Source organism: Pseudonaja textilis, chromosome 14, assembly GCF_049901715.1.
Source record: "Pseudonaja textilis isolate UNSWEBS1 chromosome 14, rPseTex1.2, whole genome shotgun sequence".
Taxonomy (NCBI): Eukaryota; Metazoa; Chordata; class Lepidosauria; order Squamata; family Elapidae; genus Pseudonaja; species Pseudonaja textilis.
Genome location: NC_142003.1, coordinates 6,876,850 through 6,890,528, shown reverse-complemented (window position 1 = coordinate 6,890,528; position 13,679 = coordinate 6,876,850). Strand labels below are relative to the sequence as shown.

Sequence of the window (13,679 nt, the reverse complement as noted above, 5' to 3'; positions counted from 1 at the left end):
GGTAGTCTTGATCAGGATGATTAGGAATCACCACAGACTTCTGGTGAAGAAAACCCAACTTCTTAAAGCAATAAGACGTCAGCAACCTCAAACAGCCATAAAACAAACAAGCCGGAGATTTAAAGACGAACCTCCACTGACCCTTTGTTTCAGCACATTGCATTGTGCAACTACAGACAGTCGGTGATAGTTTACTGTGCTGAGCCAACAAATTGTAAATAAAAAGCTATGGTTTTGGTCACCTTATTATAGGCGTCTGCGCTTGGAGAACCCAAGTGGCCCAATGCTTAGGGTTTTTTTTTGTTTTTTTGATAAAAGGCAATTTTTCTGCAAATGTTCTCTGCATCAGATCATTCTCTCTTACCCTTCTATCCCCAGCCGAGTCTCTGGAGTCCTTTTTGGTATCGCTAAAGCACACAAGGCATCAGCTAAATGAATTTGAAAAAGATGACTGCGCTAATTCATGCAAACGGGGTCGTTAGCAGTTAAGAGCCTTGGCGAGATGAACATTTAAAATAGGTCCCCACTTAGCTGGAAAATACAGCTGATAATGGTGCCCTGATCATTCTGTCCTAACCTTGGGGTTTATTCATAAAATTGAGGTGAGCTGGGTAGAAAACCCCTGGATGTTTTTAAATATATATATCTTCTTCTATATATATGAAAGTAAGATACCACTCATGCATCATCACAACATCTCCAGAACTATAAAGCCTACAAACTTGACATTTGGCACCTATGTTCCTCTTGGCTTCTAGGTGCTCGCTAAGAAAGGACATTTCCAAATGACCATCGGAGCATTAGTATTTCCTATATTATTATTAACACGCTCTGATGCTAAGGAGTTCTACTCCCCCTCCCCCACCTGAAAAGAAATCTGAAGTGAATCGTTGCTTGTCGCAAAAGGGGATTGCGTGACCCTGGGGGGGAGGGGGAATGCTGAAACTGTCGTAAGTAGAAGTCAGTATTTGCCAAGCGTCTGAATTTTGATCAAGTGACTGGGGGGAATGCTGCAATGGTCGTAAGTGTAAAAAATGGTCGTTAAGTCTCTTTTTCCAGTGACATCGTAACTATTGCGGTTTGCAGACCAGCCGAGGAATTGGACAGTGGGGAAGAATGGAGACCAGTCCAGGAGTCTGGAGAGGACTCAGATGAAGGTCCTGCGTCCGATGCAGAAATGGGGCCAGGACCATCTGGGAGTGGGGTGCTGCCTCTGGAGCCTCCAGAGTCTGGCAGCAGTAAGGCTGAGGACCCAGGGGAGCCTGTTCCCAGTGCACGTGTGCGCAGAACTGCTAGAAGGCAAAAACAGCTGAGACAAAAGGGGCAACTCAGGAGTAAGGCTGGGAGGTGACTGGCCCTCCCATAAGGGATAAAAGTCAGGCCAAGATGACGAAACTTTTGCACGAAGCAAATTCGTTTGTTCTGTTCAGATTAATCCTTGAAGCTCTGTGTGGATTTTGTACTTCGGTTGGTTTTTTAATAGTTCATTTGGCACTTGAGTTGTTGGCAGCAATTCAAAGGGGAGAAAGGTGGGTGCTTATCTCGAGGGACTGTTTGAGATTCATTACAGACTGGGAATGAACATAATTCCCAGCGTTGAAATAAAACAAAGAGTTGTTTTAACTAAGCGTGTGCTTAATTACGGTCTTGGGAAGCCTTCATCAGAACAGTAACTTTGAACAGTCCCTAAATGAACTGTTGTAAGTCGAGGACTTCCTGCCATCTTATACTAAGTGTTGGATGTGGTAATTATGCAGGAACGGAAGGAGGAGGAAGAGAAGAAGAAAAGAAGACCACAGCCGTTTGAAAGTGGGTTTTGTTTTGTTTTGTTTTAATACGTTGACAATTGTCCAGAAAGAAAGAAAGAACATACAACAGCTAAAACCTCCAAACACGATCATTATTTATTTTATTTATTTATTTATTAAGGCCACATTTAAAAAAAGAAAAAAAAACCCACGATGAAAGACCTTAAGGCTTCTTTAACATAAAAAAAGGAGCAACTCACTGGATGCCATGGCATGAATACTGAGTTGGAAATAAGGATTCCCATAGGGAAATCTGTCAACCAAGAGCCTAAAGTCTCAAAAACTTTTGAAAACAAAGCCAATACAGGCTTTTTTTTTGCTGTTCTTAATGGCAGCTGACGAATCAATGGAGCACGTATCCAGCATATTCCCAGCAAAAATCAAAGCTGCTAGTCTTGACAAGGGACAGAACCTCTTATTTATTTATTTTTTTTCGTGTTTTTTTTTTGTTTTTAAACCCATCAAAGGTGATATATATATTTATATCTATATATATATTTCCTTAATCACAAACGGAATCAAAGAACGAGCCATTATTATTATTATTATTATTTTTATAATATACAAAGGCAGCACAACCAATTGCGCCGGATATGAAAGAGCTCTGCTTATCAGAGACAGCTGTACAGTATCTTGCTGTTTATTTGGCAAGGTTTTACAAATCTAATACTTAAAGAGAAGGGTTTTTTTTCTTACTTTCCCCATCTTTTACTTTTATCAATTACCAAAATAGAGAAAAAGAGACAGAGAAAGACACCGAGAGTGAAAGAGAGAGAGAGAGAGAGAGAGAGAGAGAGAGAATTTGCATAGATTGTACATTCAACTCAAAAGAGATTTTTTTTTTTTTAAACCCCGATTTCCTCCTGCCTAGCTTTTCTGTTCCTCAAAAGAACGTAATTTTTAAAAAATTATCAGTGAGGTAGTACCTTTGGTAGCACCCGTGAGCAAAAGAAGGAGGCAGAAATGATTAAAAGCGAAAACAAAACTCCAGAACAGACTGAAACGAGAGTTTGGTCGGCATGGGGAATTGCCAGCATGGATTCCTTTCTAAGATTGGACGACCAGAGCGAAAATTACTATTCGCACCATTTGGAAGGGGGTCTATAGGGTAGTCCTCAACTCACGGAGGACCCACATTTCTGTGGTTAAGGGAGACATTAAGTGAGTTTCACCCTATTTTATGACCTTTCTCGTCACAGTTGAGTGAATCGCTGCAGCCGTCGTAAGTCGAGGACTACCTGGAGTGACTTATATTCCTAACAGTGACTTCTCCTGCCCCCCCCTCCATTCACAGCAACAACTTCGGTTGAGAACTTTAGCTACTCAAATTGCTTCCAATGGCTGGGTTTCGGTGTGTGTGTGTGTGTGTGTGTGTGTGTGTGCTTCTGAATCTCAGAAGCAAAGGATGAAAAACAATTATTTCCTATTTCATGTGTCCTGCTGTTATTGGATATTTTCCACTTGGCTGAATCTCCACGTTTTGGCTCCCCTTGGAAGCGGGATCAAAAAAGCTTCTGACTCATGATTAGATGGGTCAAGCTTGTGTTTGACCAAAGAAACCTTAAGGGGACATGTAGCATCTGTCAGTGGGTCTCCTGGTTTCTTGACAGGGCCTTCAACAAACCATCTAGGACAGGAACGTCCAAAGTTGGTACTCGTTAAGACCTGTCGGACTTCAACTCCCAGAATTCCTCAGACAGCCTGAAGTGGAAGTCCACAAGTCTTCAAATGGTCAAAGTTCCATTTGACCATTCCCAAACCATGGAAGACAGGAAAGGAGAAAGTCGGTGGAAGCAAATCTGGAGCTATTCGATGTGGATAGATGACCTCTCCCTTCTTCCCTGGTTATTGGCTATGTTCAAACTATAGGATAACACTTAAAAACAACAACAACACCTTGTGTAAGACGCAGAGGGGAAGCAGTTTTGACTACTTGGAGTGTCCTCTGGATATTTAGGTCTGTGACCTCCCAGCTTGACTGGAAGGCATATTTGGAAGGCACTGGCTGGAGTAGAGTAGAATAGACCCATATTATATAGTTGAGTTTCTTAAGATTTCAGGTTGGGGACGGCATGGAAGATCCACACAACCATTCTGGCTCATCATCTCATGAGGAACCTTGTGCAAGGCAGATTCTAGATGGTGGAGACATGAGGTGAACCTCTTTTTCCAACCGCCTACCCCACAACCTCTGCACCCTCCAGATAGGTGGGCCTCAACTCTCGTTCTGGTTTTACCACACCTGCTTATCTTCACTATCCAAGTCATGCTGCCTTCAACTCATTCTCCTGACCCGTCTGCCCATTTCCATATTCACAAATAGGTTGCCTTTATCCTGAACTGCATTTTGCTTCCTTCAACAAATTATACCTTGCAACAGACCAAAACGTTACGTATCAAACACGACGGCATGATGGCAATGTTGATCTGAAATGGATTGGTCCTTTAGAATAAGGAATATTGGGTCAGAAATAAAGGCCATCTCATTGTCCCCGTCTCCTCTTCAGCAGAGGCCTAGATGTTTCTCCGTTTGGGTCAGAGGAAAGCCATCTATGGAAGAAACGAGTTCATGTCTCCTAGGACATGTCTTGTGACAGTTGTGGATGGCTGGATGGACAGATGGAGATACCACATGAAGGCCACAGAAAAGTCTTCATGATGGAGATGCCCGTATGGAATGACACTGTTGGTGAGATGGCTTGTGATGGAGGAGTTGTCTTCTCACTTGGAGCAACTTGAACCTTGAGTAAAATATCTCCTCGCCTCTTCCCTAGGCAAGTCCTAAAACCTCTGAATGCACAGATAGTCCTTGACTTACAACCACAATGGAGGCCAACATTTCTGTGGCTACATGAAACAAAGCTGTTTAATGAGATCTGTCCCATTTTACGACCTCGCTTGCCCCAGTTGTTACATCAATCACTGCAGTTGTTAAGTTTAGTATCATGGTGGTCAGTATGAGGGCTTCTCCACTGACTTTACTTATCAGAAGGTCGTAAAAGGGAATCATGGGACACTGCAACAGTCATAGATACATGTCAGTTGCCAAGTTTCCAAATTTCGATTATGTGAAAAACAGCTGTAAGTCACATTTTCAGTACCATTGAAACTTTGAACGGCTACTAAACAAACAGCCGTAAGTCGGGGACTACCTGCTCGGAGATGATGTCATTCCTACATTAGGGAACCTTGGTTCTAGTTACTATTGTCAAAATTGGGGTGGGGTCAGCCTCCAAGATTCCTTCTTCGTCTTGGCTTCTTTCCAACTGCCATAGAAAACAGGTTGGGGGGGAGGAATAATTGGGCCTTGTGGGGGGAGGGGGAAGGGTGCTGGAGGATGCACTTGGGGAATTGTAAAAGTTGGGGTGCTTTCTTGATTTTGCTTACTGCGCGTATGTAGTCACTTATCTTTCCAGGCCGGGGGTCACCAACCTTTTGGACCTCAGGGACCACCCAACTCATAACTTTAAATCCTGCGGACCACTACAACTCATAATTTTGACCGATGGTAGCTTGCTGACGTTAGTGGGAAAGTCGGTCCCCTATTCCAGAGCTGCAGGAGTCACAAGACTGGCCCTTTGGTCATCCTGGAGCAGCTACTCCTCCACCCGGGTGCACCGGCCTGCCATGGAGGAGCTGCACCAACATCACCGAGCCACCCCAGTGGGTGGATTTCCCCTCCCTGCCAACTCACTTCCAGGCGTTGTGGGGCTCCGTCACTGGAAGTCTTACTTTCAAGTGTTCCAGCTCACCTGGCTCGACTCAAGGGAAGGTTTGCATTTGGGGGCCAGCAGGTGTGTGGACCACGTGGGTGGCACAGCCTTGTGTTCCTGCACAGCTGGATTAATTGCTTTGGGGGGAAGACATTTCTTTGTGGACCACCAACATTTTCTCGCGGACCACCAGTGGTCCCCGGCCTACTGGTTGGTGACCACTGTTCTAGGCCAAGGTCAGCCATCCTGGCGTACCAGATGTGTGAGATGCCACCTGACAAATAACATTATGCACTCCTCAGATTGGATGTCCAGTCTGAACGACTGGGGGTGGGCACATGGGAATAAATTTCTATATGTGGATTCCGCGCCTATTTGCCTCAGACCTTGTATTTCTTTGGACGCTACTCCTTCAGCCTCAGTAAAAGTCCTTTTCTCAAAATAAAAATAAATAAGAGCCTAAGGTTTTCTTTCTTGGATCTTGAATGGAGCCACACCTGACATTATACAAGACGTCGAACAAAAGCAAAACTGGAAGGAACGGAAAGGAGAGGAAAGGTAAAAAATAAAAGACTATTTTCTTTTGTTTTAAAGGCCTTGCCTTAATAAAGGCAGCGGTTATTCAGCGAGATAAGATCACTCCCTAGCGAGCTGCGTAACCATTCGTCACTGACTGAAACACAAATAAACACGTTAACGTGGTTGTCTCCTTTCTTTGGGGCCAGCTAAATATTGAATGCTCTGCCTTTACGCCTGCACAGCAGCTGACACGGCAATTTCAAAAGTCGAAAGCAAAAATCCCGCAGCTTTAAACCAAGGAGGACAGGAGAGGTGGGGTGGAATTCATGAGCCCGTCTTCCCCATGTCAAGTTTGACTCTGCAGTAACGCGTTTTAAAAGGGAAACCAGATTTTTTGGTGATGGTTGTTGTTCCTGTTTATCTTTTCAGCCCTTCTGCTCTTCTTGTGGTCTTTAAAGGTGAGTTGGGTTCGAAATGAAAGAAAGCCCCCCCCCCACCCAAAAGGAGAAAGACAGCTTTTGTTAAAAACAATCAACTGGATCCCAGAGGATCCATCAGTGGATATATGAACTGAAGATCCAGAATAACAGAGTTAATCCAACTTCCTGCTCATGTAGTGTGTCTCAGAGCAGAAACCTTTGTCCCTCTGTTGTCGGAGTGCAATTTAAGGCTTAAAGTAATCCACTAGAGATCAGTCAGGATGAGGTCATTTAATTAGGAATAAAATTTGGCTTTTTGCACCCTTGACTTAAACCTTGCAGCTCCCGAAGCTAAAAAAAAAAAAAGGACTCGGAATCTGCAAAGAGTTAAAAATATATATATAAATAAATACAAAACTGGATTCAAACGGAGGCGCCTTGGTCTTGTTTCGGAGAAACAATTCTGGAAAAGTGCCCGCTCCATTTTTCTCCGTTAAATGGAATGCTGTGGAAGAGTAGAAGGCAGCTAATTCCTTTCCAGCTATCAGTTCCCTGCCTGAACTTTTTTTTTTTTAAAAAGCACTTTCTCCTTTCTTTAACAGGGCACCTACCACCGCACAATAGAGCAAAACTAAGCCTTGCTGTTTATGTGGGTATGAGTGTGTCGGTGTGTGTCAAAGGGATATTTCTCTCCAGCCTGCAACTCTGTGGAGCTTATGATGTGTTCTTTGGAGAAACAGCTTGCGCTGGCTTAGGCCGTCTCATCTAGTCTTGGTTTGTCTAGGTTCACACAACTGCTTCTTGAATCAACCCCTTTGTAGCGGTTGGCAAAAGATGCGACCGCAAGCTAACCAAACAGGTTGGATGCCCACCACCGGTAAGCCACGACTGGCCAAGTTGAAAGCCCACAAGCGTAGCGCGTTATGAATTGAATCACTCGATCTAACCTGGTTGAGGATGCTGAACACAGCTCTTTAAGCATTGATCCATCACTAAAATGATTACTAGAACCAGGAGGAATAGTTATTGGTTGCTTTCTAAGTCACCCCCTTTCCCATCAGAAGAAGGCAATGCTGAGATTCAGATGTCAAAAGTCTAGTGTCTAGTCTAACAGATACACTAGACACACAAACATCCTGATACAAAGGGATTTATTTATTTTTTTGGATTTCTGGAAAACTATTTTCCAGTCTGACCTGGGGATGTGAAAAACTCAACACAGGAGTTTTGGCTTTCTCCTTTGAGCCGACTCCCTCGCTAGCTGTATTTGGAAGAGCAGAGGCCTCCAAACTTGCCAACTCTAAGACTTGTGGACTTCAACTCCCACAATTCCCCAAGGAATTCTGGGAATTGAAGTCAAGTCTTAAAGTTGCCAAGCTTGGAAACCTTCCCCCCTCGCCCTTTAGTCTAGAGAAGTCTTGGGTGATCATTAGCTCATCTAGAGGACCAAACTCCGAATCTCTGTTGGCACGAAAGGGTGAAATTAACACTCTCTCTATTGTACCATCTGTGGATTCACAATATAATCACGTTCTAAGTTTGGCTATCTGGAGTAACAATGTGAATGCTTTTGTGAGATGTCAAAGGAGGGCGGTTTGAAAAACGTGGACCACTGGAAAAAAAAGAGAGGAATTTTAGCAATTGTGACTAAACTGCTTTGCTAAGACTTTCGGGAAACTGAAATATATGTATATATATATATATATGGCCGGGATACAGCATATTGGTGTGCGAGATTGAGAAATAAATTAGCTCTGATCAGAATTGAAAAGACGCTGCCCCCGCCTTTAAAAACGTCAGACTTCCTACAATTGGTTTCTCCTTTCCTGCTTGTTCCCTGATTTCCAAAACCCTCGAGATGACAAAAACTGGTCAGTAAAAGAGGCTGGCATTTTCAGCCCCCTCTTGAACATGGATTCGTAGGTTTTCTTTAAAGACTCTTCCGTTAGCTCACCTGCTACCTGCACCAACCCCATCCGAAGAGTATCACGAGAGCAAAATGCTCAGGTTGCCTTTTTTTAAAGCCAGCAAAAGGGGTACCAGGTGCTACCTCAAGCGTCCATCTGGTCTCACGGGGCCCAACTCAGATTTTGGGTCAGGACTGAGGGAGCTCCAGGACGTCTGGCTGCAGGCCTGCATGAGAGGACAGGAGGTCGGGCCCGTAGTGCAGATGTCGACGGCTGACCACACGCTTCCCACCAAACTGTCCACCCAGGTCTCCAGCTTGGTGCCCGTCAACATGGCGTTCTTCTTCAACTGCTCCAGTTGGCCAGTGCTGACTGGAATGTTTAGCACGGGGTTGAGCCCTTGGAAACTCTGCTCCATGTAGGCGTTCTTCGGAGGTCCACCATGCAGCTTTCTGGCTTCCTCTAAAGGCAAGAGAAAGAAGTATTTGGGTTAAAAAAAAAAGAAAAAGCTAATTTCCAGAATAACAATGCTACAAGGTCCCTTCCAACTATGATTATTTGTTATCTGTTATCCACTGGAATATATGAAGATGAAAAATGGTTCTTTCTGAACTTGGGAAAACAACAACAAAAGCCTTACCTTGTCGGATGGCTTGCTTGTTCAAAAACGTCAGAGGAGAGACCAGGAATTTGGTCTCTGCCACGGGCACCCAATGATGCAGGATTTTAATGGTCCAGACTCCGGGCCGGAGGGGTAAATTCAAAGGTGGCTTGTAATGGGTGAACTCGGCACTGGATTCGATCAGGATATCGTAGGTGGCAGCAATGACGTTGACGGGATCCACCCAGATCACTGTCACGGTGACGTTAGGACCTTTTGCCCACTTCTGCATGCTCACCGGCTCATCCGTCGGTGAAATAAGGCCTCCAAAATTGCGGAATATTCTCTCTTTCGCATCCCAGTCTGTGCCAACCTAAAAGAACAGGAAGCAATAGCGTCAGAAATAACTCTGTGATTTTTATCTTTACTGTTTAGGAAGTGGTTGCATATCATGCGTATCCTATGACAGTGGTGGCTAACTTTTTTGGGCTCCTGTGCCAAAAATTGTGTGCACTCATGTTCCAACACCCAGAAGGCAATGCTTGCGGCCTCCTACCCCCTGTGCATGCGTGTGTGATTCCCCTGCCGCTGCCCCCTTACTGCACTGCGCCTCCCAGTCGATTTTCGGCTGGTTTGAGGCCTTTTTTGGCCTGCCAGAGGCTTGAGGGAAGCCCCTCCAGGCTTTGCAGGCTGAAAAATGGGCCCGTTTTGTCATTTCTGGAAATACAGGAAGTGATGAAACAGGCCTATTTTTGGGCTGCAAATCCTGCAGAGGCCCAAAAATCAGCTGGCAGGCACACGCATGCACAGTGAGATAAGTTTGCCTGGGGCTCGCATGCCCGCGTGCCACCTGTGGCATGCATGCCATAGGTTTGCCATCACGGCCCTATGAGAAACTTCCGGCATTCATTGATACCTCCAGAATGGCTAAAAAAAAAAAAATCTGGCTAGGGAATTCTGGGAGTTGAAGTCCACCCATCTTCCAGGTGGTCCAGGTTGAGAAACATTGCACTAGTGTGTATTGGTGTCAAATCATACAATATTTCTATGGTCGTCTTTAGAGTTGCCAACAGAAAGGAAGGGGGGGAAAGGGGTTTGAAAGAGCAGTGCGGCAGCTTGGAAAGCAAAAGTGCATTCCATAAATAGTTTGTCAAAGATAGTAACTAGGTGACTGAAGTTTCTGCCATGCAAATATCTAACTGGAGAGCCTGATTGATGACTCTTGGCTATGGATGTGTCCCATTGGAGAATATGAATTATGATACACCCAGGGGGTTGGGAGGAAAACCAGGGTCAAGGGGGACAATGAATGATGTATCTCAGAGTCGGCTACACCCAGGCAGTGCTGGACATGTTAACTCCCAATAAATCCTTTTGAAGTTGTGTATATATGGCTCGAGACTCATGATTTAATTGGGGTAACTGCCAGAATCCTGACAGCTAGCTTATCAGTTGGGTTGATTTGAAAATAGTGTGATGTTGTTGTTGTTGTCATGGAAACTCTCATAAAAATAGGCACAGAAGAAACTTACCATATGGGATCCTTGGTGCTCTCTGAACTTAGTTAATTCTCTTTCAGACATTGCATGACCCAACTAGGTAATCATATCAAGTGTGATTGGATTTGTGCAGAGGAAGATAACGAGTGTGGGGTCCTTGGTGCTCTCTGAGCTTGGCTGTTTTCTTGCAGACATTTCATGACCCAACTAGGTAACCTCATCAACTGCTAGAAGGGAGACAGAGAACAAACCCTTATGCCTTCCTAGTATTGATGAAGTTACCCTGTTGGGTCAGGAAATGACTGCAACAACAATAACAACAACAAAAACCAAGCTCAGAGAGCACCAAGGAACCCTCATTTCAATAGTGAACTACATCTATTTTCTTTTATCGGAAACCTACCCTGTGCCAGATGCTTGTTGGGGAGGCAAATTATCCTGGGTTAATTAGATATCCAACCTCAACAACACTAGCGGTTCCACACCAAACAGTGCTGCTTGCTCATTCACCAATGTGTTGTTGCAAAAATTCAAGGCAATAGGCCTAGAAATGCCTGTTTTCCCCTGCAATAACAACTTTGTGAGATTGTTGGTTGTCCCAAAGTCACCCAGGTAGAGTCCATGGGGAACTATGGAACCTGGGGGCTCCCCATTCCTAGACCCATAACTTCACAGCAACATCATACTAGCTTAAATAACACATCAATAAATAATTTATTTATAATAGGTAGAGGACAAATTATATACAAAAAGAGCAAATTCTACCCAAATTCATTAAAAGCTGACCAGGGCTAACTATTGATCTGCTCTAATCAACATGCATTAGATGACTTCACCTCTCCTGAACGGAAAAGCAAATGATATTTAAATATCGAGCTTTCTAATACCAACTCAAGATTAATAATGCTGTTTCTTCTGGCCTTTGACAATTATTCCAGGAAGAAGCCAAACACATTTTTTTTGCGTGTGTGTGTGTGTAATGGCTTCAATATACAATTTCAACCCTTTAAAGCATAATTCCAGAGGGAAAAGGACAAATTTACTAATGCAAGAACTGAAGCTCAGGCTTTCAAGATTCAGGTAAGGGAAATGTTTCATTAATGATTACGGCTGTTACGCCTGGAGTTTTTAAAAAATCACCTTCAACTTTTGGACGAGTCTAATACATGCCATTCTCTTCCTGGCAATAGATGAGTAATTTCCACGATGATATTGCACCCTAACAATGCCATTTTAATTAATTACCATCAACCATTAGATTTTTCTTCTAATGGAGGGACTTGACTATGTCTCTACGTTTCAACTAGCACGTATTAAACCAGACAGAAGAAAAAGAATAGGATTTCTTTTTAGCTGAAGGAGGGAGGTGAAATAAGATTAATAGTAATCCCAAAATAATGTCTGAACAGAGGACAAGATGGCTGCAAAGGCCACATAATTAATGCCTACTATTGCATGATATGGACAACACTTTACATATTATGGGTACCAGTACCGCCATCATTCCTGTGGACATTCTTGAATTCTAATCCGTGTTAATTCTAGATCCTAGAATTAGATCCTTGGGATATACTGAATCCTAGTTGTATAGGCAGGGGAATTCTGGGAGTTGAAGTTTGCATATCTAACTAAGATTGAAAAACACTGTCCTAGATTATTCTAATATAGGATTTCCCAATCATGGCAATTTAAAGACCAGTGGGCTTCAACTTCCAGAAGTCCCCAGCCAGCTATGTGTCTTAAAGTCCACGTGTTTTAAAGTTGTCAAGGCTGGGCAGTTGTGTTTTAAAGTGTGTTTTAAAGTTGTCAAGGCTAATATCAATTTAATACGTAATATGAATTAATTTTAATTTGTTAATATTAATCTGAATCTACTATGAGCCCTTTGGGTCATCTGTAGGGAAAAATGTATACAGCAAGTGTAATCAAAGAAAGATGATTAAAGCCAAAACTTTGAATTTTTTCCAAACCTTAGGGATGTAATGTATGTATGTATGTATGTATTCACAAATCCACCAACTCTCACAATCCTGAAACTTCACTTAGCTATGTCTTCAAAGCAAAAGACGGCTTCCTTTTAGAGCTGGAAAACTTTTTCCTACCCAACTGTGAGCTTTCTAATTGCAGGGAGTTATTTCTGGCTACGGACGCTAATTTTATACCAAACGTTTGGGGAAGATGACAGTCCCTATAATCTGGGGAAGATTATTTTCCCGTTCCTTTTAAGAATACTCTCTGATTTCAGTGAAAGTGCAAAAAACGCATCAACTTTTTGCAAAAGACACAAAAGCGGCAGTGATGCTATTCTACCGGTTCAACCTGGTTTGGCTCAACGGGTAGCTCCAACGATCAGCTGATGGGCTCTCCCACTCGCCGTGGCTCTATAGTGATCTTTATTTCCTGCTTTTCAACCTCAGCTGCTTCGTGCGGCACAGCCGATTGCAGCAGGAGGTGAGTTGCAAACGCTGCGCGCGCGCAAAGCGCATGCTCACACCGAACCGGTAGGAATTTTTTTTTTTTTTGAAACCCACCACTGCAAAGTGGCACTTGCACACAGGGCAAAAAGCTTCCAGCGGTCACAACCTACCATCTGAACGGCCAACACAAATTGCCGTTTAGCAAACGTTCAAAGAACATCAGGTTAGAAGAACAAGGGTGTCAATCTTTACCTCGCTGTCCTCAAAACCACAAGGCATGGGATGACATGGGGCACCCCTGCCAAGGAGAAATGACTAGCAATTTAGATGGTTTCTTTTTTTGTATAAAAAAAAGATGAGATCCATTCAGAGGACCAGGAATTCAGTGGCTAGTAATCTTGATACTATTTTCTGCCTCCTAATCCACAAGGCAACCTATTTTAACTACCTGTTTGTTCTTGGGAATGTTTCAAATTCTTCTAGCTGGTCATTCTGGGACACAGTTTAGGCATTGGGCAGGATGATGATTTAATACAACCAAAAAAATGTTCTTATTCTACTCTGGTGGGTCTCTAATATCAGTTATTTTGTTTTAAAATTAATTACAGGGTTGAGAAGGATCTATCTCAATGCCAGGCAGCAGCTGCCTGACCTTGGAAAAACTAAGCAGAGACGGGATAGGTTAGTACTTAGCTGGGAGACATCCAAGGGCCATACCTTATGATTGAGAAATTGAGAATATATCTTGGAAGAAAACTGTAGCTAAGTATTTTCATAGTGACGCCAAGAAAACAGC

The 13,679-nt window shown here is 43.4% G+C and overlaps 1 protein-coding gene across 1 annotated transcript in view; it reads right to left on the bottom strand.

Moving 5' to 3' along the window:
* Positions 1-7,595: 7,595 nt before the first annotated feature.
* XYLT1 (xylosyltransferase 1) overlaps positions 7,596-13,679 on the bottom strand; it is a 128,160-nt gene continuing 122,076 nt past the window's right edge. The window contains exons 11-12 of the mRNA XM_026704253.2: positions 9,007-9,340; positions 7,596-8,828 (exon numbers count right to left, since the gene is read on the bottom strand). Coding sequence (XP_026560038.1) covers positions 8,506-8,828; positions 9,007-9,340 — 657 coding nt within the window. The 3' untranslated portion in view covers positions 7,596-8,505. The remainder of the gene's footprint in view (positions 8,829-9,006; positions 9,341-13,679) is intronic.